Source organism: Tachysurus fulvidraco, chromosome 18, assembly GCF_022655615.1.
Source record: "Tachysurus fulvidraco isolate hzauxx_2018 chromosome 18, HZAU_PFXX_2.0, whole genome shotgun sequence".
In the NCBI taxonomy this organism is placed as follows: domain Eukaryota; kingdom Metazoa; phylum Chordata; class Actinopteri; order Siluriformes; family Bagridae; genus Tachysurus; species Tachysurus fulvidraco.
In genome coordinates, this window is record NC_062535.1 from 5796482 (window position 1) to 5820507 (window position 24026).

At 36.0% G+C, this 24026-nt stretch overlaps 1 protein-coding gene across 7 annotated transcripts in view; it reads left to right on the top strand.

Annotated features, from left to right (window-relative positions):
- Positions 1-24026, top strand: part of dmd (dystrophin) — a 147679-nt gene that overhangs the window by 101399 nt on the left and 22254 nt on the right. For 6 of the 7 annotated variants that reach the window (XR_007138527.1, XM_047803689.1, XM_047803688.1 and 3 more), the window contains 8 exons: positions 4633-4694; positions 8632-8706; positions 9135-9336; positions 15339-15424; positions 15764-15921; positions 16212-16378; positions 17348-17459; positions 17729-17865. Coding sequence is in view for 5 of the 7 variants with exons in the window: in XM_047803689.1 (XP_047659645.1) it covers positions 4633-4694; positions 8632-8706; positions 9135-9336; positions 15339-15424; positions 15764-15921; positions 16212-16378; positions 17348-17459; positions 17729-17865 (999 nt within the window). In the remaining 2 variants the exon portion in view is untranslated. Of the gene's footprint in view, positions 1-4632; positions 4695-8631; positions 8730-9134; positions 9337-15338; positions 15425-15763; positions 15922-16211; positions 16379-17347; positions 17460-17728; positions 17866-24026 lie in introns of those variants that run through there. The other variant, XR_007138528.1, reaches the window with a different exon arrangement.

A 24026-nucleotide genomic window follows, 5' to 3' on the forward strand; every position in this document is an offset into this window, starting at 1 on the left:
CAAAGCTCCCTAAATGAACTTATCATGCAGGTTAAAGCAGTTGTAACATTTGCCAAATGATTGTTGAATCTTGATCGACGAATGGTGTTGGTGTGTTTTTTGAAGAAATCAGGCTGACATGCAAATTGCACTTGCAGATTAGGACGTATATGCAGATTACAAAGTATTCAGTTCAGTTAGGAAATGAGAAAGGCTAAGATTTTTCTTTTGCTTTTTGTCAGTTTTATTTTATTTAGCAGTTATTACTTTATATACGTGCACACAAACACACACAGCTCTGTGCTGGTTGTCTCGTTCGGCCTCAAGGTGCTTGTTTCTGCTTTTTATCCTCGTCACAGTTTACTGAAGCAAAGAACAATCATTAGTCTGAATCCCTGCAGGTGTGAAATTACCACTTACCTTGTACGTTTCTGCCTTTGAGCATGTCCCCATCCCACAGTAGCATGGCAAATTTCAGGTTTCAAGTTTCAACTTCACCTTAGATACAGCAAGCATTTTGAGGTATAAATATCTGTGGTTTTGGCTCGTTGAATAGAAGACTGGATTCTTGCTTAAATGAGTCTTTTAACCAATAAGCAATGAAAGTTTTTCATTCTTCTGTGCTCTAAAATTGCATTTTCTTAAATGCTAATTTAGGTGCTTGTTAACTAACTACAGTCTGAAGAGAATGTCTAAATGTTTACTAAGTGAAGTCCTCACTCAATCCTTCTTGACAATAGCTGACTTTTTATCTGTAGCAGCAGTGCTGATGAACCTATGAAGTAAAAGTAACTGATAGTGCCATATTTCATGTAGGTGTTAATGTGCCATGCTTTGTGCACAGGCCCATTGCCATGATGAATTAGATGTTTGAATCAGTTTGGGCCTTTTAGCTCTATTAAATGGAAATCTTGAGGAAATCACTTTGTGGCAACAGTTTTGGCTTTTATGAGAGTGGTCAGGTTTCCACATACTTGACCATTGTAATCATCTGAAATCATCATACAGTCTTTAGTTACTAAGTCTAATACTGACTGTGAACAAAATCACATTGTATCGTAATTTATATTAAGCCAAATAAAAGATGTTATGCATGACATAGTCAGAATTAGCAAATGTCAGTGAATGAGACTGGCAGAAGAAGTCATGCACACATTTATTATATTTGGATTGAATTTCTAACCTTTTATTTAATGCTTAATGTAGATTTTATTTATATATATATATATATATATATATATATCACTGATTCTTGAGATAAGGGACAAAAGTACTTCTGAAAAGTGACAAACAAAAAATCGATCCTACATTAATTTGAACTGGATATCTTCATAAACACGGGTCTCGTCTATCATACCATGAAAAGGAACAGGTTTTTTAATCAACCACTTTTTATAAAAATGTACATTTACTCACTTAGTAAGTAGACATATTTGAAATATGTTTTTTGTGTGTTTGTTCAATTCAACAACACTGTAAATTCTTTAAGTGAGCAGAAATGGTGTGCCTTAGCAAGGTTAAGTTATAAATTGTATTGTATACAATTTTATTATTTTTTTACATTGTTTTGGAATTAGCCATTTTAAATTACCTTCATTTAGTTTACTAATTTTTTAATATAAACAATCAATGGTTTTGTGCACACAAGACACTGATGCATTTAGATAAATTGGTGTTTTAATGTATGAACACACTAAATTGAACAAAAGAAATATACATTTTTTTTATAAAAATAAAAAATCTCCATCTTACGGTGTTGACCCACAACTAACGGTGTTGACCCACAACTAACGGTGTTGACACACAATTGACGGTGTTGACAAACTAATCGAGAATTAAACTGATTAAAGATTACCTAGTTTTAACATGGAAAAGAGAGAGAGAGAGTATCAAGGGAAAGGGTAGCAAACTTCAAACAAAGAGTACCTGGTGACAGGATCTTTAAGGCACACATGATGTCAAAATGTTCCTGGTATCAAAAGAAAAAAGCAAATGTATCTGGAGCTCCTCTATTGCTCATCTATATTCGAATTAAACTGTAAACTGTAAATCCTTTATATATTTTAAATATATTAATGTATTTTAAGTCAATCAACATGTATACTTAGATCATAATATCATGTTATGTAGCTACCATTCAAAAGTTTAGGGTCTCTCACTTGTTCTTTATTTATATTTTTTTCCATATTACACATAAATAATAAACTCGTCCAAACTACGGCATAACACAAATGTAACTGTAAAAATTATGTTGGTGACTAAAAGCATCCAAAATAAATCAAAACTCTGTTATATTTTATCATCTGAAGTGCAGTCACCCTTTGCCTAGAAATTGCAAAACCGTACACGTGTCATTTTTTCAAGAAGCTTCTTAAATTTTAAATTTAGGATGATTTTAAAGAGTATAGAAGGAGTTCATATTTAATCTGGGCTCTTATTGGCTGTTTTTCTTCAATATTCAGTGCATGTCATCTATTTCAAAAATAATATTTAAAAAAAAAGTTTTCTAATAACAGAAATTAATCTGTTTGGCATAGGTATATTTTTGACTACAAAAGTAATTTCAAGCATTTAACCATACACCTTCAGATTAAATGATTTTTAAGATCATAGTTAACATTTTAGTCGTGACCCTAAACTTTTGAATGGTAGTGTACGTTACTTAATAAGTATTTGGGAGCACTTTTCCACTCCGTCAGCTTACATGTCAACACCGTCAGACAAAATATCTGACGGAGTTGACGTCTGACGGAGTTGACTAAACAATATGTTTTTTCAATTTAATCATGTCTAATAAATGGTAGCCATTTTGATTTTCCTCAGTGGTCAGCTGCCACTAAACTAAACCAAAATACCAACTTTTATTTCAAAATTCTTGATTAAAATCATCCCTACTTTGAAGACAATGTTGACACACAAAAGCTGTGACCACAGGGATTTCAACTTGTTTGCTGAATATTTAAAAAAATGTAAAATTTACGAGGCCATGTGTTGGACTGCCTCATCCATCAACAGACACAGTTCAGAGGGGGTCCTCAGGGTTAAAGCTGACCAAAATATGACTGATTTATTTCGAATGTGAAAAATATCTGACGGCGTTGACATGAATTGATGTATATATGTATATGTATGTATGTGTGTATATATATATATATATATATATATATATATATATATATATATATATATATATATATATATATATATATATATATATACACGTATATATATATATATATATATATATATATATATATATATATATATATATATACGTATATGTATACGTATGTGTATATATATACGTATATATATATATATAAAACACACAGTGTTGTGCTCAAATATTTGTATACTTTGTGGGAATTTGCAAGATGTGTACCAACATTTTTTTAAAGAAAACATGCGTGAGAAGGTTAAACAATTTAATTTTATTTCTTGTAGAGCTCAAGTTAATATGTAAGGCATAATAGAATGGAACAATCAGCAAACTACACATAACAAAACATGAATATAAGGAAACAGTTCCTGTTTAAAATTTTGCATACCTTTATTTCTTTATATCAGGTATTGCTCCCATTAGCATCAATGATGGCATTCAGTCTTCTGTAATAATTGTGCATGAAGTCCTTAATTCTCTCATGTGGTGAAGCTGCCCATTGTTTTTAGCAAAATGCCTCCAGTTCCAATATGTTGGTTGTCACAAACTGAACGTTTAAGATCTCCCAAAGTGGCTCAATGATATGGAGGTCAGGAGACTGTGATGGCTGCTGAACCTTCACCTTTTTCTGCTGTAGCCATTTGAGGGTCAACCTTGTCTTGTGTTTTAGATCATTGTCATGTTTGAACATCCGAGATCGTCCCATGTGCAGCTTTCATGCTGTACAGTAGAATGCAAATTGTCTTCCAGTATTTTCTGATAACATGCTACATTCATCTTGCCATCAATTTTTACCAACTTCCCAGTGCCACTGGAGTTCACACAGCTCCAAAACATACAGTAAGAGATCCACCTGCATGCTTTACAGTGTGTTACAGTGCTTTTTGTGGCATGGGCACAGTAACGGCTTTCTCCTGGCAACTTTGCCCATGCAGGTAATTTGTGTTCAAGTGCCTCCTTATTGTGCTCCTTGAAACCACCACTTTTTTCCAGAGCAGCCTCTATTTCTTTGTTACGATGCAAAGAAAAGTAACAAAAAAAGATATTACAACACTTGAAAGCCTTGGTCTACTGACCATGGCTTTCAAGTGTTGTAATATCTTTTTATAATATTTTCCTGATTTATAAAGTTGTACTACTTTATTACGCAGGTCCATTGGCAGTTATTTTGTCTTCCTCATCCCTTTAATAGCCATTTAAACCTCTGTGTGTCAACCTGTGTTTATAATGTGGCCAAACATTCATAAGGTTATGTAAACTTTTAATCAGTGTTGTTTAGGTGATTTCAGTCATCAATACTGATAATTAATGACTTCATTAGAAAACTATCTTTAAATAAGAAGCAATGTTTAACAATTTCTTTCAAGGTATGCAAACTTTTGAGTACAACTGTATATATGTGTGTGAGTGTGTGTGCGCTTGCGTGTATGCATGAAAGTGATAATTGTTGATCATGTTCATTAATCATTGCTCTCTGTGCATTTATCCTGCAGCCACCAAACACAAACAACATGTTGGGACCATCCAAAAATGACTGAGTTGTACCAGTCCTTAGGTGAGTACATTTATATTTCCATATATTCAAATTGAAACAAAATACAACAGCTTGAAAATTTCATCATATTTTTTATTTAAAATGAAATTTACTCAAGCAGCTGTTACATGATTGTGTGTCACATAAAATATAAAAGCTATATTGATATACAGCTGCACCTGAAAAATTTAGAATATCATGGTAAAGGTTTTTTTTTTTTTTTTTGCAAATTACTTCAGAAAATGAAAGGTGTATATATACTAGACTCATTACATTAAAACAAAAATGTTCCAAGTATTTTTTTATTTTATTTTAATTTTGATAATTGTGGCCTACAGCTCAAAAACTTTGAAAATGAGTATCTTAAAACATTAGAATATATAATTTCCCCTTTGAGCAGATGACATTTTATGCAGTATAAATACCATGACTCTCAGCTCAGGCTTAGTACACAATACCGCAATCATGGGCTATACTGCTGACTTGACGGTTGTGCAGAAGACACTCATTGACACCCTCCGTAAGTATAGTAAGCCACAGAAGATTCTTGCTGAAAGACCTGGCTGTTCACAGAGCGCTTTATCAAAGCATATTCATGGAAAGTTGACTGGAAAGGCAAAGTGTGATAGGAAAAGGTGCAACAGGGATGACTGTGGCTATGAGAAGACTGTGAAGCAAAGATTATTCAAAAACATGGGAGTTTCACAAAGAGTGGACTGAAGCTGTAGTCAGTGCATAGAGAGCCACCACATACGAAAGTGTCCAGAAATGGGCTTAAAAATGTCCCATTCCTAGAGTCAAGCCACTCCTGAACCTGAGACAAAATCAGAAGCACCTTACCTGGGCTAAGGAGGATAAGAACTGGAGCATGAAGCTTTTCAGATAAGAGTACATTTTGCATGTCATTTAGAAATCCACGGTCCAAGAGTCGAGAAGAGGAGAGGTAAAGTATCCAGGATACTTTAAAGCAGGGATACACACAACTTTTTTAGCCAGGTTCTCAGGAGAGCATTTAGAGAATGGAACTGGTACTCACCCTTTGCGCAGCGAAACTAAACATCATCTTCCTCGCTGCCCTCCTACCTGTCCTCAATTTCAACTGTAGTACAGGACAAACTTACAACCTTCTGGGCAGTGGAAGTGGTTGCACCTCCCTGGTTAAGTCTACGATGGGCTGTCTGCATCCATAGCTCTACTGCTGGCTTTGGGTCAAATGTATCTGTACTCATCTTTGACAAGTGAATGTGCATCAGGGCTGAAAGATGAGTATGTGACAGACGGGATCTGTACTTGTTTTTTATTATATTGAGGTGCGAGAAACCCCTCTCACAAGCAGCACTGCTCAGAGGAAGTGTAAGGGACAATTTAAGAATCTTGTAAATGTTGTAGTAACAATCTGGATCGCTCGTATTAACTATCTTGACCAAGTCATTCACGAGATGCTGCCAATCGCTTTCCTGCTTGCTTTAAACGAATCTATACTCTTATAGTGGAGTCTCTGTCAAAAGGCAAGATCGCTTCATATTTCTGAAGAATCATGATGATTACGGTGTTTCCAAAACTGTGGAGGTCTTGCATTTCTTGGGGCCAGGTAGATGCATCAAAAAACAAAAAATCACAAGACTTCAGAGATTCATACCTGATTACAAACTCACCAATTAAACCTCTGAGTAATTCAGCTTTGTCTCTGTCAGCTTCTGAATTGTGAACTGCTTGTTTTCTCTCTTGGCCTTCTCCATCAAGCAAAAGGGTGAACTGTCCAATGGCTAGCATTTGTTCATCTTTACATTCTCCTATGGTTAGTTTTTCCTGCTGAAACATTTAGGAAGTTAGCTGCAGAATGTTGCCAATGTCAAAAAAAAAAAAAGAAAAGCACTGAAAACGTTGTGCGCAGATCTACTTCAAGTCGCTGTCATCTGTATTAGACAATTGTATCTTAATAGCAGGCAACTGTTTCCATATTTTCAACAGAGTCTCGTGCCTCCATGTAGACCATCTGATATTATGAAACTTTCCTAGTTTACAATAGAAAATGCCATTCTCATGACAGTGTTTTTAACACTTGTATATTTTTTGCTCCACCTCTGAATAAATAAAACTGTAATAGCTTGACAACGGATTGATTAAATGTCACACAATAGGACACCCCCCGATCAGCTGATTTCGCGCAGTTCTCAAGGGTGTGCGCAGTGCACAGAACATGCACAAGGGAATCCCCGATCGCAAACATTTGCCGTAGATTCGGTAAAATGCCGTTATACGTACCGACCTTGACAGCAGCCCCATCCGTGCAAACAGCGAATAACTTTGCCCGCCATTCATCCAAGCCTAAACCGTTGAACAGTTTAACCAGGCCTTCCATTATGTCCCGCACCGTTCGTTTTGCTCCAAGTTCAATTAATCCAAGAAAATCAATGGTAAACTCTCCGTTGCTGGACACAGACTCAATGTACACAATTTCCTGTTCCGTTTTTGTTATGTCCTCCGATCCATCAAATAGTAGACCCCAAAATTCAGCTGATTTCAACTTTTCTCTTAGTTCTGTACTGACAGTCTGTGCATTGATTTCCATAATTCGCGATCCACCTTCGCGTGAATGATATGTCCCTCCGACATTCACTCCCAACCATTTTAATAAAGAAATATCCTCAGCAAACGAAGACATAGGACATGCGTGTTTAGCCTTATGAAAGACTAGTAAAAAAAATTGCAGAAAGCTGTCCGCTACTCTTCGCTTATCTTGTTTTGCCATCTAACAAGAGGGCGATCGGATATTTCTTCTGCAGTTGCATTTCTGTTAGCGATAGCTTGTACAACATTTGTATGCTCCCTGCTTTTTTCGTGTTTATCAAATGCTGGAAGACTAAAATTCTTTGTCCCTGTATATAAAGCAATACTTTTGTCTGCTATATGGGGATGTGCACAACATATCTTACACCACATTTGACTGTGCTCATCGTCGGATTCAAGCCATGGCACTTCTTGCCATCTGACATTTTTGTGGCATTCCGCCACTTTTGAGGTGGCGGAATGCATTTGCACCTGCGCACCAGTTGTGTGCATCCCTGCTTTAAAGCCATTGTGAAGTGTCCACAGTCATTGATGATTTGGGGTGCCATGCCATCTGCTTGTGTTGGTTCACAGTCCATTCCAAAGTTAATGCACGTGACATAAACAAATATACATGTGTCATGTTGGTATCCAGCCTATTTGCATCACTGCTGCAATGAAGGCATCACGTTGTGGTTTTTTGTTGTTGTTTTTAAAAGCAAAAGCAGGCTCTACCAAATTTTAATGTGTGGGGGTTGAATAGCAAGCAAATTGTTTACATTTTTTGTTTTTTCCCAAAAAATCTTTCCCAACATAAATCCAAAGTGCTCTTAAAGCAGTTTATGAATGAAATTGAATGTACTATTTGTAATTCAGTAATATACAGTGTCCTGGTTTTCCACTATGTATGTATGTGCATGTGCATTGATCAGCCATAACTTTAACAGTAACCTATCAGATTGGTATATGTCCATGTCCAAATAATCTCAGGTGACAACAACAAAACCCCCAACAAGACAGTATGTAGTCAGGTTAGACACTGATGTTGGACAGGAAGGCCTGGCATTCAGTTGAAATTCTAGTTCATGCCAAAATGCAGTGGGGTTGAGGTCAGGGCTCTCTGATGGTCACTCAAGTTATTCCACACCAACATCAGCAAACCATCTCTTTATGAACCTTGCTTTGTGCTCATGTATATTGTCATACTGGTGTAAGTTTGGGCTTGTCTTGTTAGTTCCACTTTTGGGAATCATAATGACATTCCAGACAATTGGTACTTCCAACTTTTTTGGGAAAGAACCACACAGAAGTGTGATGGTGTGTGTCCTCTTGAGTCTTTGCCAACACCAAGTACAATATATCCAATTCAGACTTTGCATGTTATTTAATCATAACAATGTCTTTACAGCGGATCTCAACAATGTAAGATTTTCAGCATACAGAACAGCAATGAAGTTACGGAGGCTGCAGAAAGCTCTGTGCTGTGAGTCCATTTCAAATTTAATGGTAATTTCCAGGGCACCGATGACATTAATATAATTATATTTACAGATTTTGAATGTTCTATCAAAAATCACTTGCAAAAATCAAAATCATATGACATCCCGCATGAGTGAAATGTTTTATTACTTCAGCAGGCCAGTAGAATAGATATACAGTTATATTTTTTGCCTCATAAATTTGACCAGTGTTGTTCAGTGGTATTAATCAAACAGGTTTATTATATGCGTATGTGCTACCCTGTGAATGTTAATAAAAAGACCGACTGAGATTAATATGGTAAAAATTTAATAATAGTTTGATGTAGTTAAAAAAAAACATGTAGTAGTAGAAATGATGAAATAAGAGGGCATTTGTTAGGATGCTGACCCTTATTATCATATTTTTTTATATTACTATCTTTTTGTGCAGTGGACCTACTGGGGATGTCAACAGCATGTGAAGCCTTTGAACAGCACAGCCTGAAACAAAATGAGCAGTTCATAGACATTATACAGGTGATAAGCTGTCTGACAAGTATCTATGACCGTCTGGAGCAGCAGCATAGCAGCCTTGTGAACGTTCCTCTGTGTGTGGACATGTGTCTCAACTGGTTGCTGAATGTTTATGACACGTATGTACCATTCCATTTTTACTTTTCGAGACGATATTTTTAACGTGCTTTTTCTTTCTTTCATATTTAGATGTTGGAACACGTGGATTGCAACACTATAATCTTTGCTATATTGTCACCTCCAGCTGTCAAACCAATTGCTGTACGAGTTGTTTTAACATGCACTTTTATTTTTCTAAACCAGTTTCATTCTTTATTTTACAGTTTAACATAATGTAAATGTTAAAAAATTGTGCATTAAATTATATTTTACCACTCATAAGAAAAGCACATAGAAAGATCTCTGGTAAAAAGGAAAACATGAACATTTTGGCCTCAAAAGACTAAATAATGAATAATCTAAAACTAAACTAAATAATCTTATTGCATAGTGATTTTTTATGATTTTAAAAAATCATAAAAAATCAACAAAAAGACATTTCTCACAAATAAGTGTTTTAGTATATGTATTAGGACATCAGTGATGTGTGATCTGAGTTTGATGACAGTACAGTAGTATATTACAGTAAAGCTATTGATTTTTTAAAATTATGAAAAATCATAAAAAATCAACATTAAGACATTTCCCCAAAATAAGTGTTTTAGTATATCAATTAGGACATCAGTGATGTGTGATCTGAGTTTGGTGACAGTACAGTGTAGTACAGTAAAGTTATTGACTGTTTTTTTGTATTCGCTTTTCGGGGTTTGCACTTTGCAGACGGTCCCTTGGAATCTGTCTCTTCGGTATTCGCACATAGAGAATTATGTATTTTGTCCAATGCGGAGTAAAGCTGATATTGAGGAAAATTAGGTTGGAGCTGCATTGTAGCTGCCTCTCTACATTACTAAGATTAAAATGAGGTGTTATTCGTGTAGTAACACCCTTTAGCTCAGGAGCTATTGTCGGGAAAATCGAATCTGTGAATATGAGGCCAACTTTACTTAAGTGAGTCTTGCATTATTGCTGAGAAAATTAACACATGTATGTGTTGTCAGATATGAAGTTACTGTTTAGTTAATTTATGGCAATACATAAAGAGTTGTTAAAATAGTATGCAGATGTTATACACAAATGATCATGCACATAACGTTATACTCTTTATTTTAGTAGCAGCTAAATTTTTTTCTAAAGTATTGTTATTGTACATTTTGTACATCAGTACTGTAAAATGCAAATCTTCTTACATGCCATTTGTGCCTTAAAACACATTAATAATGTACAAAGTGTTTTCACACAAATGCGCGTGGAAACTTATTATGAAAAACATGAGAATATTGATGTGTGTGTTTTGTGTGTGCCTTGCAGTTAGTAATACACATGATGTCAGATGAGGATACTGACAGACAGGGAGAGGGAAGCAAATCTAAAAAGAAGCGAGTATATGCCTCTCAGAAGTTCTTGACCGGTGTTGTGCCTCAAGTTTAAGTTTTAGGCACAGATCAAGTTTTACTTTATTTGCCAGTATTTATATAGGAAAAATATAGTAAAAAGTTCTGATGAGTGAGCCTGTGAACTTAATCAACACTGACCAGCAAATGTGCTTGACCTCGCGCCTCGTCGCTGCAGTAAGTTGCTACTCAAAAAATTTTTCCAAGGTTGGCAGGTCTGTAAATGATATTTATATTATGTAGGCTGTAGGTTAAATCATTGTATTTTATTTTCATACAAAGCAGTGTATGTTGAATTTTGGGGAAATCATGAGCAGAGAAAAATAATAGCATATTTGCACTACATACACTCACTGAGCACTTTTTTCAGGAAGGCTATACCAAATCTGGGTAACAATCATACAAACAACCGTAATTTTTTGTGGCATGAATTCTACAAGTTAAAACTTTCCTTTTAGATTCTGTTCAGTTTTGACTGCAACACACTTCCCCAGACTATTTTTCAGGTGAACGTTTATGATGTGAATCTCCTGATCTCCTAAAAGGTGTTGTATTGTATTCAGATCTAGTGACTAGGAAAGGCACTGAAGAACACTGAAATTGTCATAGTAACGAAACCAGATTGAAATAACTTTTGCTTTGTGACATGGTCATTATCATGGCATTAGAAGATAATTGATTGGTATTACTGCACCCAAAGTGTGCCCAGAAAAAGATTCCCCACACCATTACACCACCTCCACCAATCTGGACTGTTGACACCAGGGAGGTTGGTCCATGGATTCATATTGATGGTGTCAAATTATGATACAGAAATTGAGATTGATTATATCAGACTGTATTTTGCAGTGTTCATCTGTCCTGCTGTTAAAGCAGCTCAAACCAGTTCGACCATTTTCCACTGATCTTACAACTTTGGACTGAATTGGAACCCCAGTGTTCACCAGGCCTTCTTCTCAAGATCAGTCCCGAATCTAACTAATGCTTTGGTTGATGATTAAGATAAGAAAAATCCTCACAGCCATGTTCCTAATTTTAGTGGAAAATCTTCCTTGAAAAGCAGTAGCTGTTACAGCAGCAAAGAGGGCCCATAGTTTTAGAAATGGTTGTTGACCATATCTGTTTATATTGTTCAGGCGTCCATGTACATTTGGCTCTTGTTTGATCATATAGTGCATCTCCACTGCTGCTTAACACAGAGCACGCGTACATGAAATTTTAGTTACATGTTATAAATAGTGCTGCACGATTAATCCCCTGAGCGCAAGTCCACCGTCTGGGCGGCTTTTTGTGTTAAAAGATATTTCTTGTCGCTGCGCAGGCGCTTTTATTGTACATGACAGCTTATGTCCCGATAACCGGTCTTTGCATTACGATTAAAAGCAGTATCAGTAAAGTAAAACATGTGATGTGCAGTCAAGTTCGAGTGTACGTACTGTTTAAACGAGTGTTCTCAACTTCTCACTGATACTTTTGTGATTCGCGGAGTTTTGACAAGTTTTATAGCCTTGATATTGTTTCTTATTCAAAAGTGGTGACAGAAAAAACTCTTTACCCCCAACCTGAAACCTCTTCCCATGTCACAATCACATCATAATCATAATTAATAATTAGGCTTAAAAGCAAATGTATATGTAAGAGAATCAAGTTTAATAATTACATGTAATATTGCTCCAAATATTATCAATAATGGTGTGTGCAATACCATGTATAACTTGCATTTAAGTTGGAAATTTAATTTGTGTGTGTGTGTGTATGTATATATACAGTTTTGATCTTAGGCTTTTCATTAATCAGCATTAATATGTTATATTTTAATTTGAAAACGTTTTGCATTTGTTTGTTGTTGTTGCTAGTTTGAGTTTAGAAATACAAATTTCAGCATTATCAGTAATCTGTGTGTGCATTTTCCTTGAGAACCAAGGAACCAAGTTAACTCATGATACCATTTGTTTATTATATCGCTATCGCAATATTGACCTCAATAATCGCGATATGACATTTTCCCCAAATCGTGCAGATCTAGTATATAGCCCTATAATAACTTTAGTTTATTGTAATATACTGTATTTACAACTTGGTAGGTTCTTTTAAATTCGCCGCTTGCAAAACATAAGCTGCGAACGTTATCTAAATCTGAATCAGCTTTCTGCATTTTTTCTTATCTACTAAAGGAAAGTGTACACATCACAAAGCATCTTCAGCATCCCTGCAGCCGGCAACTCTTTAAAGGCACATTCAGTATTATTGTCAGTCAATGATAGTGCAATTGATCTAACAAGCATATAGTGCTGCACGCATCCTTGGCATGAACCCTCTTTCGATAGAATTCTTCTTCTTAATCTTAACATGGAGTGTTGCACACCTTTGGAAAATTTTAGTCTGTGTATCCAGGAGTAGACCTAGGCTGGTAGGGGACCACTAGGCTTGAAACATTGTTGGGGTCCTATACATTCATCATGGCATGAATCCTAAATCTGCTCCACCCAGAAACAAAGAAAGGCTGATATAACAAAGGAGCTGTTGTTATATCAAGGTAACATAAACAATTTATAACATAACCACTCATTCTTAATGAGTGAACCAAACCATTGTACCAATGTTGTCAGTCAGCTGTATGGCCCGGACTTTATCAGCAGTAATGTGAACATAGACATTGTTTGCTTTTACATTACTTACTGTCCAGTGTCACTTAAATGAGGATGAGGTTCCCTTCTGAGTCTGGTTCCTCTCAGGATTACTTCCTCATATCATCAAATTTTAAACTTTAATTTTATGTATTCATTTATATATATATTTATATATACACACACACACACATTCAGTAATACCTCGAGATACGAGTTTAATTTGTTCAGTGACCATACTCGTATCTCAAATTGCTCGTATCTTAAAGCAATTTTCCCCATTTAAATTAATTGAAATCCCATTAATCCGTTTAAGCTCACAAAATTCCACTCCAGTTGTTTTGTTTATGTTTTGAATATGAAAAATGTACAGTACCTGTATTTATAAATGACAAATATTGTATAAAAACATACAGTAATAAAAGAGAATGTTAAAAAAATAAACTGATTTTACTTTACAGAAGATGTGCACGGAGGTTGAGGGAGGAGTAAACAGGCAGAGGAGTTAGGAGGAATTACACTTTCACTTTCATTCACTTACTCGTTACTGTACACTCATAATTCTACTTTACACTTAAATGAAACTTAACTAAACTTCACTAAAATTAACGAACTTAACTGAAATTCTCTTAACTGAACTGAACTTAATTGCTACAATTTCTGTTTTTTTATATTAAGTTTGCTTAATTTACTTCATCGCTTTTCTCTTCACTTGTTTTTTCCTTTTTTGTCACTCTTTCCTCGCTAACATCTGCCGGTCGTTTTTAATAAAACCCTGTCCGGTCGGATATCGGATGCGGTGTAGTCGCACAAGTTCAGATTTTTTAACGGATCCAACGCTCAAAACAGGTCCAAAAATTACGGAGCTGCAGATAGTCGGCAGCCCCTTTGTGACTCTCACGCAGCCCCTTTGCGACTCTCCATAGGAAACGAATGACTTCTGGTTTATTGGCCGTCGTTTGTCTCGTGCAGTGGAAAGGCGGCTTTAACCGAGTGAGATGCGGGAAGCTGAGGCGGGGGAAACAGAGCACACGTGGTTGTTGGGGATCTTTGTTTCGGCGGCGGCTCAGATGCTCATATCTCAAAAATTTGCTCGTATCTCAAGGCAAGAATTTGGTCGAATCACAGCTCGTATCTCAAAAAAATGTATGTCAAAGCATTCGTATCTCGAAGGTACATATATTGATTTCTTTTTTCTCTCTTTGGTTTTTATACTTCTGTAAAGCTGCTTTGAGACAATGTGAATTGTTAAAAGTTCTATAGAAATAAATTGAATTAGAATTTTATTATTAGGGTCGAAACACCAAAGTTACATAGGAACCTGTTAATGTGTGCTGGTTTTCGAATTATTAAGGGGCCAAGCAACAAGTGAGTGGAACACTGTATTCAGTTACCTCATCTCAGGCCATTGCCTAACTTTGGAATGTGTTTATTCATATAACCATACAAGTTCTCATTTTTCTTAAATCACTGTTTAATTTTTTCCAAAATTTGTATATTTTTAACTAGAAACTCCATTCCAGCTTTAAATTGTTAAACAATTGTCAATTTTCAAGTTCTGAGAATTTGACACTGGTGCGAGTAGGATATAAACCTAAATCTTACAGTTTCCTCTCACGTTGCACATTTTTGCCTTTGCTCAATCAGCTCTAATAGTTTTCTTCTACCAATTATATATAGTCACAATACAGTAATAACACAATAAACAATAACTTTATATCTAGGTGGCAGTTTAGATGAAATATTAGATTTAATTCAATTACAAATAGCATAGAACTTAGAATTGAATCAAGATCCCTGTTTCTGTGAATGTTGAGAATGGTTTGTTTATAATGCAAACGAAAATTTGCCAGTGAGATCACCACTCCAGGAAAATATTAGATAAATATTTTCTCAGGGCCATGGGCAAGCCCAGTTTAGTCCATGCATAAATCCAAACTTTGCTCTACCTATACCTCTACAGCAGTCTGTGTTTTAATGCTCAGTGTAATGTAACTTTCACAGTGGTAGAACCGGGAGGATCCGAACCCTGTCTTTGAAAACAGGAATAATTTCTCTCTGCAAAGCTCACCTTGAAGACAAATACAGATGTAAGTTATTTTAACTGCTATTATTATTTGTTTAATAAACATTGAATAATAGGAAACATTCATACTTGCTGTTTAGTTCAGCTATAGTAATTTTAGCAGTATAGTATTTTCTTGTTCGTTGATTGGTTGTGATTTTTATTATTCTATTATTCTGCTTGATCTGTTTATTTTTACTACAGTAGCTATCAAAAAAGTATTAGTGGAAATTGTAGAAAATGCAGCATTTTAAAAGTAAGGTCTTGCACGTTGTTTTGCAGGCAACAGGCACTTTTTTGCACTGTATAATTTATTTTCCTGCAGGTACAGCTTATACTCATTTTGCATGTCTGTTCTTACTAGTTCTGTTTAGACAGGTGGCTAGTGCCACAGGATTCTGTGACCAGCGACGCCTTGGCCTTCTGCTGCATGACTCAATCCAGATCCCCCGGCAGCTGGGTGAGGTGGCATCATTTGGAGGAAGCAACATTGAACCTAGTGTGCGCAGCTGTTTTCAGTTTGTAAGTCCAGGTGTCATTGTCATGTTTTAATACGATTAGCAAGATTTGGTAATAGTTATATATAGTGAATATAAACAATTAGAATTCCTTTTAATAACATTCACTTATAATGCAGAATGTTGTTTGCTGTTGTTAATTCTGCCAAAAAAAGCTAACAAGCTAGTTTATTTAAAGAAAGGCTTTGTTCTTCATCACTCTATTCACACACACTATGATTATGATGATGCAATGTAAATGTAAGTAAAAACACCTCAGTGTCATACATCTTTAAAATTGTTCTCTTACTAAAGGCAAATAACAAGCCAGAACTAGAAGCATCAGTTTTCTTAGACTGGATGCGCTTGGAGCCTCAGTCAATGGTCTGGCTTCCTGTACTTCATCGTGTTTCAGCAGCAGAGACAGCCAAGCACCAGGCCAAATGCAACATCTGCAAGGAATGTCCTATTATTGGCTTCAGGTATTTATTTCTTAAAAATAATCTTCTTGCAGTTTGGTAGTAGGTTTTTGTTCAGTAAATTACTGTTCAGTTTTATCAAGACATAGTGGACAATAGTATTTAAGTATTAGTAATAATATTAAACCCTGTGAACATTTACTTGAAAAATTTGACTGGTTGATTAATGTGATATTCTACATTTAATTAACCAAACGTATTGTACATATGTTGCATAGATCAATGTCTATATGTGACTGTTAAGCTACACTGGCTGGAAGCACTTGGGGGCTTGTACATTGCATGTTGTGGTCAGCAGATTATACACGTATTGTAGCATCACAGTGCAATAAGGAAACTTAGATGAAAAAGGTTTACTGTAGTTTAATTTGCAATTATTTTTGATGGATATAATCAGATGGAATGAAACTGTGATTAAACATTAATCAGACAATACAACTGCCATCAATTAAAGTGACTGATTAAAGTGATCATCATTATGGTAACATCCAGCTGGAAAAGCCATGAGCAGCAAAGAGATTACAACACACAAGGCAAAAGAACAGAAGGCAGAAGAATACTCCTTTGTGTAGTATAAACTTTTACAGCCCAAAAACTATTTTGTGTTTATTTGCTAATAATTACTGTGAGCATTGTTTTATTTAGCATGTCATCTTAGATGCTACTGTTTATACTGTGTGTTTGTGTGTGTGTGTGTGTGTGTGTGTGTGTGTGTGTGTGTGTGTGTGTGTGTGTGTGTGTGTGTGTGTGTGTATATATTTCAAAAGTAGAAAGGTATTCTCAAGTTAAGAAAAATTTTGATGTTTAGTTTGTAATGTTTAGTTTGATTCATGAGTAAACAGTACAATTGTAAACAGTACAATTGTACTCAGAAAGATTCAGTTGTTTCAAAGCTTCTGTAGCCCTTTTTTTAAATTCATTGTGGATCACCATTATATTTTGACACTCTAATTCTAAATTACCTTTCTGCAGGTATAGAAGCTTAAAGCACTTTAACTATGACATCTGCCAGAGCTGCTTCTTTTCTGGCAGAGTGGCTAAGGGCCATAAAATGCAGTATCCCATGGTTGAATATTGCACTCCGGTACGTTAACAAAGCTTCTGTTTTACATTCATAAAATTCACACAATAGTGCGTATGTATAGTGTTTCTGGGCATACAGTATATCTGGAGCGTTTATTTGTCTGCTACACAATGTATAATTGCATGAAGTGTAGAGGTGTTTCCCATAAAGTGGGTCAGTGAATGTATAACATATTAATGTATATTGAATAGTAGGCACATTCCCAGTAACCTTGTTGTGTTCATTTTTTATATGTTTATTAATCATTTCTATTTATGTGTTTTTCATAGACAACCTCTGGTGAAGATGTAAGAGATTTTGCCAAGGTGCTAAAGAACAAGTTCAGGACAAAACGTTATTTTGCCAAACACCCCCGTATGGGCTACCTCCCTGTGCAGACCATTCTTGAGGGTGATAACATGGAAACGTGAGAGATATTTTCAATTCCATTTCATTGTGACCCAAGTTTTGCATAGCTTACAGACTGCCACCTGTCATCAGGTGGTCATTGGGGTGGGGGTGGCTGGGTTTATTTTCTTGAAGGGGCATTTTGTGCTTTTAATGACTCTCTGGGAAATAATTGTATAATGATTGGCTTATGCATTTGTGTTTTGGGGATAATTTTAGATTTGGTTTTTGGGGTCTTTTATTTTTTTGGTGATGAGCAACCAGACATGAAGACAGAAAATGCTACCATTCCTGGGCCCCATGCTTTCCTGGGCTGAAGCTTGTATTTTCTTTCTGGTTATGTACATATCAGGGAGCATGAAATAAAAAAAAAAATCCAGAGCCTGATTTAACTACACTAGGTATAACATAACGGACAAGTGTTATGCCAGTAAAAAAGTAATTTTCCATGATATGTATGAATTTTGAATATTTACTGTATATAGATTTATTTTTTTTTAAGTGAACATGAAAAGTTGCATTTCTCCAGTGTTTACATGTTACAATGATACAAAGTTATGAGGTCACAAGATTATATAAATAATCCCAGTTTAGTAGAGGTCATAATTGTGTATCCCTGATTGTGTGGTTGATGAAAAGGGTTTGCCATGTTGCATTGGAGGTCTAGTCATGTCTGCAGTGAAATGAAAATACGATGCAAGCTATCAAATTTGAATATACACCAGTATTCTGGACAGTGGGGCAAATAAGTATTTGATACACTGCTGATTTTAAGTTTTCCCAATTACAGAGAGATCTGAGAGATCTTACACTGAGATAGGGTTGCAAAATTCTGGGAATTTTCAAGGCTGGAAAACATTCTTTTTTTTAAATTCACAGTTTATTTCCATATATTCCTGTTAATGTTTTCCATGGGAATTAACAGGAATATATGGAAATAAACTGTGAATTTAAAAAAAAAAATGCAGAGTTGCCTATAACAAGGAACTTGAAGTTAAAAAGAAGTTAAGTAGTTAAAAAAAATCTTGCAGCATAATTTGTTTAAAACAACAAGATTTAATGCAATTTAAGTTGTATCCTGCATTCCTCAGTCACTTGCACACAGCACACTGCTCACTGGAGGGCCATTGAGGCCAAACCCCCTGCATGTACTTGCATTCTTCCATAACATGCACAGTAACACTTTATTTTAGGGTCATTTAACTAGTTGCTTATTAGCATGAATATTAATAGAATATTGGCTATTTATTTATTACTTATTAAGCACATATTAATGCCTTATTCTGCATTAACTTATTCTACATTCTTAATTGTACCCAATACCTAAACTTAATAACTACCTTACTAACTCTTAATAAGCAGTAAATTAGGAGTGTTACCACATGCCCCCCCCCCCCCCCACACACACACACTCCCCCTGAAATAAAAAAAAAATCCTCCATATCTCACTTAAGGGGGGGTTCACCTCCATTTTCCAGAGACCTAATAAGCTATTAATAAAATAAGAAAAAATGCTTAATTTTACATTTTGATTGGGACTTTTTTAGAAGATTAAGGGTGGGGGATGCTTTAATTTTACAGCAATCATAGGGAAATATGTTTATTACAATTATTAAGTTTATTATGTTTATTACAAGCATAATAATGTTTATTATGCTTTTGTGTTACTCAATGAAAGAATCAGTTAAAGTTCTACTTACAATTAAATCGGTCAAGATGTCATTTTTAAAATTTGTATTACCTTTGAATGTTTGTCTGCTTATGACCAAACAAAATGTTTATTTATGTTTGTATATGATATAGTTTATATACATTTCCCTATATTTCCAAATAATTCCCATAAATTCCCATACATTTCCATAAATTCCCGTAAAGTTTCCGATTTTGAATATTCCCAAAATATTGGGAACTTAATTCCGCAGATTAAGTTCCCATGGAAAGTTTCCAGAAATTTACTGGAAATTTACCGGAAACTTTCCGCCCCTTTGCAACCCTACACAGAGATCTGTAATTTTATTGTAGGTACATCTAAACTGAGAGACAGAATCTAAAAAAAAAAAATGATTGCATTAAATCAGTATTTGATACATTAGAAAAATAGAACTTAATATTTGTTACAGAAACCTTTGTTTACAATTACAGAGTTCAGACGTTTCCTGTAGTTCTTGACCAGGTTTGCACACACTGGCTGTGTGTTTTTTGTCATGCTGGAAGACCCAGCCACGACCCACCTTCAATGCTCTTACTGAGGGAGGTTGTTGCCCAAAATCTCGCAATACACGGCCCCATCCATCCTCCCCTCAGTAGGGTGCAGTCATCCTGTCCCTTTTGCAGAAATGCATCCCCAAAGCATGTTTCCAACTCCATGCTTCAGGTTGGGATGGTGTTCTTGGGATTGTACTCATCCTTCTTCCTCCGAACACGGCGAGTGGAGTTTATACTAAAAAGTTCTATTTTGGTATCATCTGACCATATGACCTTCTCCCATGCCACCTCTGGATCATCCAGATGGTCTTTGGCAAACTTCAAAGGACCCTGGACATGTGTTAGCTTGAGCAGGGGGACCTTGCGCACGCTGCAGGATTTTAATCCATGACGGTGTAGTGTGTTACTAATGGTAACCGTGTAGACTGTAGCCCCAGCTCTCTTCAGGTCATTGGCCAGGTCCTCCCGTGTAGTTCTGGGCTGATCCCTAATCTTTCTCAGGATCATTGATATGAGGTGAGATCTTGCATGAAGCCTCAATCCAAGGGAGATTGACAGTCCTCTTGAATTTCTTCTATTTTCTAATACATCCTTAAATAATAAAAAAGTTGTTACCTTCTCACCAAGCTTTTTGCCTTTTGTGGAATTTTACCGCACATATTTACAGCGGGTCTATTCGGACAGGATTAGTATTACTTGAGGTAATTTTTACGGGCCTTTTTACAGAAGGTAAAAGTCGCCGTAATCTTTACTGACTTAAGCACTATTCGGACGGGACTAGTTTTACGTGGTGACGTGGGGGTAAAGTAATTATTACCAGAGCTTCTCTGTGATTTTAGTCCCGTCCGAATGTGCCATCTCGGTAATCTTTATGGACAATGTCATTAAAGATTACGGCGACTTTTACCTTCTGCAAAACAGTCCGGAAAAATTACCTCAGGTAATACTAATCCCGTCCGAATTGACCCGCTGTAAATATGTACGGTAAAATTCCGTCATTTCCTGTTTAAAAGTAGTTTTTGGCGCGTTTTGCAAGCATGGAGGCGCTTGAAACAGGAAGCAACGTCATATGCACATGACGACAAGGAGGTTAGTGTGGTGCGTAAAGCAAGTTACCCCTCCCACTTCTGCTAGTTTTACTGAGATGTCCAGTCCCGTGCGAATTGGCCAATTAATATTACAGACGTCCTGAAGTAAAATTTTATTACTCCACGTCCCCACGTAAAACTAGTCTCGTCCGAATAGTGCTATTGTCCGTAATGATGACCGAGATGGCACATTCGGACGGGACTAAAATCACAGAGAAGCTCTGGTAATAATTACTTTACCCCCATGTCCCCACATAAAACTAATCCCGTCGGAATAGGGCTTTAGACAGCTCTTTGGTCTTGCCCATATTGGAGAGCTTGGAGTCTGTCTGATTGTGTGGACAGGTGTCTTTTATACAAGTAATGAGTTCAAACAGGTGCAATTAATACAGGTAATGAGTGGAGGATAGAAGGGCTTCTTAAAGACAAACTAACAGGTCTGTGAGAGCCAGAATTCTTGCTGGTTGTTAGGTGATCAAATACTTTATTTCATGCAATAATATGGAAATTAATTATTTAAAAATCATAATGTGGTTTTCTAGATTTTTTTTTTTTCTGTCTCTCAAATTACAGATCTCTCCATTCTTTGTAAGTGGGAAAACTTGACAAATTGGCAGTGTATCAAATACTTATTTGCCCCACTGTATATGATTAAAATTCTGAGAATTTTGTTTGTAGATGTCAGTAGCATGTTATCATAACTCAAGATTATTCTAAGGACCATGGCCATTGTAGGCATTATTTAATGGTTTAACATATGTCTTGATATGGAAAACTAGTCTCTGTGCATTATGAATGAGTGAGTCCTGTTTCCACAGGAAAGTTTATAGTAGGGGTGTGCAATATATTGTGTGATGTAATTGTTGTTCTAACGATATGTCAAATCATATAATTGAGAATGTCATTCATTTTCAGTAACCAATCAAAATGCTTCGTCTTCACGAATTTAATGCGTGCTGCGTGTTTCTGTGCGGCGGTACACAGCAGAGTGGGCGATGTTGGACAGAAGTTAAAATGAGCAAAGAAAAACCAGTGAGAGGAGAAAATATTCAAACACCAACAAATTCACAATTAATGCAGTAATTCATTTATAGACATGGATCGTCTTCACTACCATGGAGGTGGTTTGGTTTTTAAAGGCCAGATGTTAGTCAAAATACACTGATCTGAAAACTGTGCAGAAAAGTGGTTGTAGTCAAAAGCTGCTCGATGACATTAGATTTATAACTTCAGGAGTCAGCTGAACACGATGCCGAATTTTTTTTTTATTATTATTTTGAAAAAAAGCAACAGATGGCACCAGTACAAGCGGTTGAGCGAGATAAATAGCTTTTAAATATGTTAGACCCAAGATACACACTACCTGGGTGTAAATACTTCAGTAATACAGCACTGCCTAAATTGTTCGATTCATGTACTCATAAGGTGCAAATAGTTTTGCATTTTGCCACACCAACTGACTTGTGGTCAGCAGAAAGTCTGAACCATACCTCTCTCTGACCGCACAATTCATGGTTTGATTGATCTGATGAAATAGACCTAGCTAAAAAAATTAAATGAACCATTCCAGAGTCCCATAACTCCAGGTACACAGAAGACTGAATGAGTGGATGAGCTGCTGAGTTTGGCATCCACACTTGACCCCCGCTTCAAAATCCACTACAATAATGATGACAAAGCCATTAAGACAGCAGTGACGCAGAACTTATAGTTATGGTGACAGAGAAAGATAGCCCTTACCCTAGGTCCCTCAACTGCTTCTGCGTAGGCAATGACCGCAGAACCTGGAGCAGGTAATTATGACGCCAGTGAGCCGGCAAAAAAAAGCTATTTGGCAGCTATCTCAAGAAATCACAGGAATTCAGAGGCCAGGCGCTGCACATTGCAATTGAAAAGGAGATAGAGAGCTACTTGATGATACCTGAGCTAGACAGTGATGTAAATCCATTTGACTGGTGGAAAACACAAGAAATACATTTTCCCAAGACTCTGGAAGCTATCAAAAGAGTAGCTGTGCATCCCTGCCTCAAGCAGCTCTTCTGAGAGAGCTTTCATCACAGGAAGCAGTATTGTAATGTGTCACCGTGCTTCTCTTAAACCAGATGCCAGACAGACTAACTGGGGATTTTATCACGCAACTTGAAACGCATGTGAAATTGTGAGACCAAAGAAACCCAGTCGATGGCAAAAAAGTTCAAGCTGTTGAAAGCCTGTTTCCACTATCGTAGCGCCTTTTATATTAAAATGGTTACTTTAAATTATAATGGCTATGTTACCTTTTAGCCTTTAAAATGTAGGCTTCGTTTTCATTGCAAAATTTTGTTGTATAGATTGAAATGTGAATTTAATTACAGTTTAAGCTCAAGTCAAAAAGATTTTTCACTCTGTAGGCTTTGTTTACAGTAGTATTATTTGTTTACACATTATTTTTTAAATGCAAAATTTTTGACAAATCTGAATGATCTTTTTTGCAATATTCAACAAGATATTTGTACTGCACTGTTCACTTTACAGCAGAGCAGTGATTGTTGTAAGAAAATTACAAACCCATTTTTGAATTTTGCTAAACATTGTCTGATTATCGGTATTGGAAAAATCCCAGAAAAGATATCTTTTTTTTTTTTTTTTTTAAGATTATCGCACACACCTAATTCAAAGGTTTAATTTCAAGGGGCATCTGTGAATTGAAGCAAGTCTTTAAGTCTTAAAAGTAATAGCAAGTGAGACATAATGGGAACTGGGAGTAGATATGCAAAAGATTAAAGTTGACTTTTCCCAAATATGTTTCGTATTTCAAATATGCTTTTAACTGTTTTTACCTGAAATATCTCAGAAAGCTGAACAACCATCATTGAAATGCTACTATAAAGTCTCCACCTGCACTTCC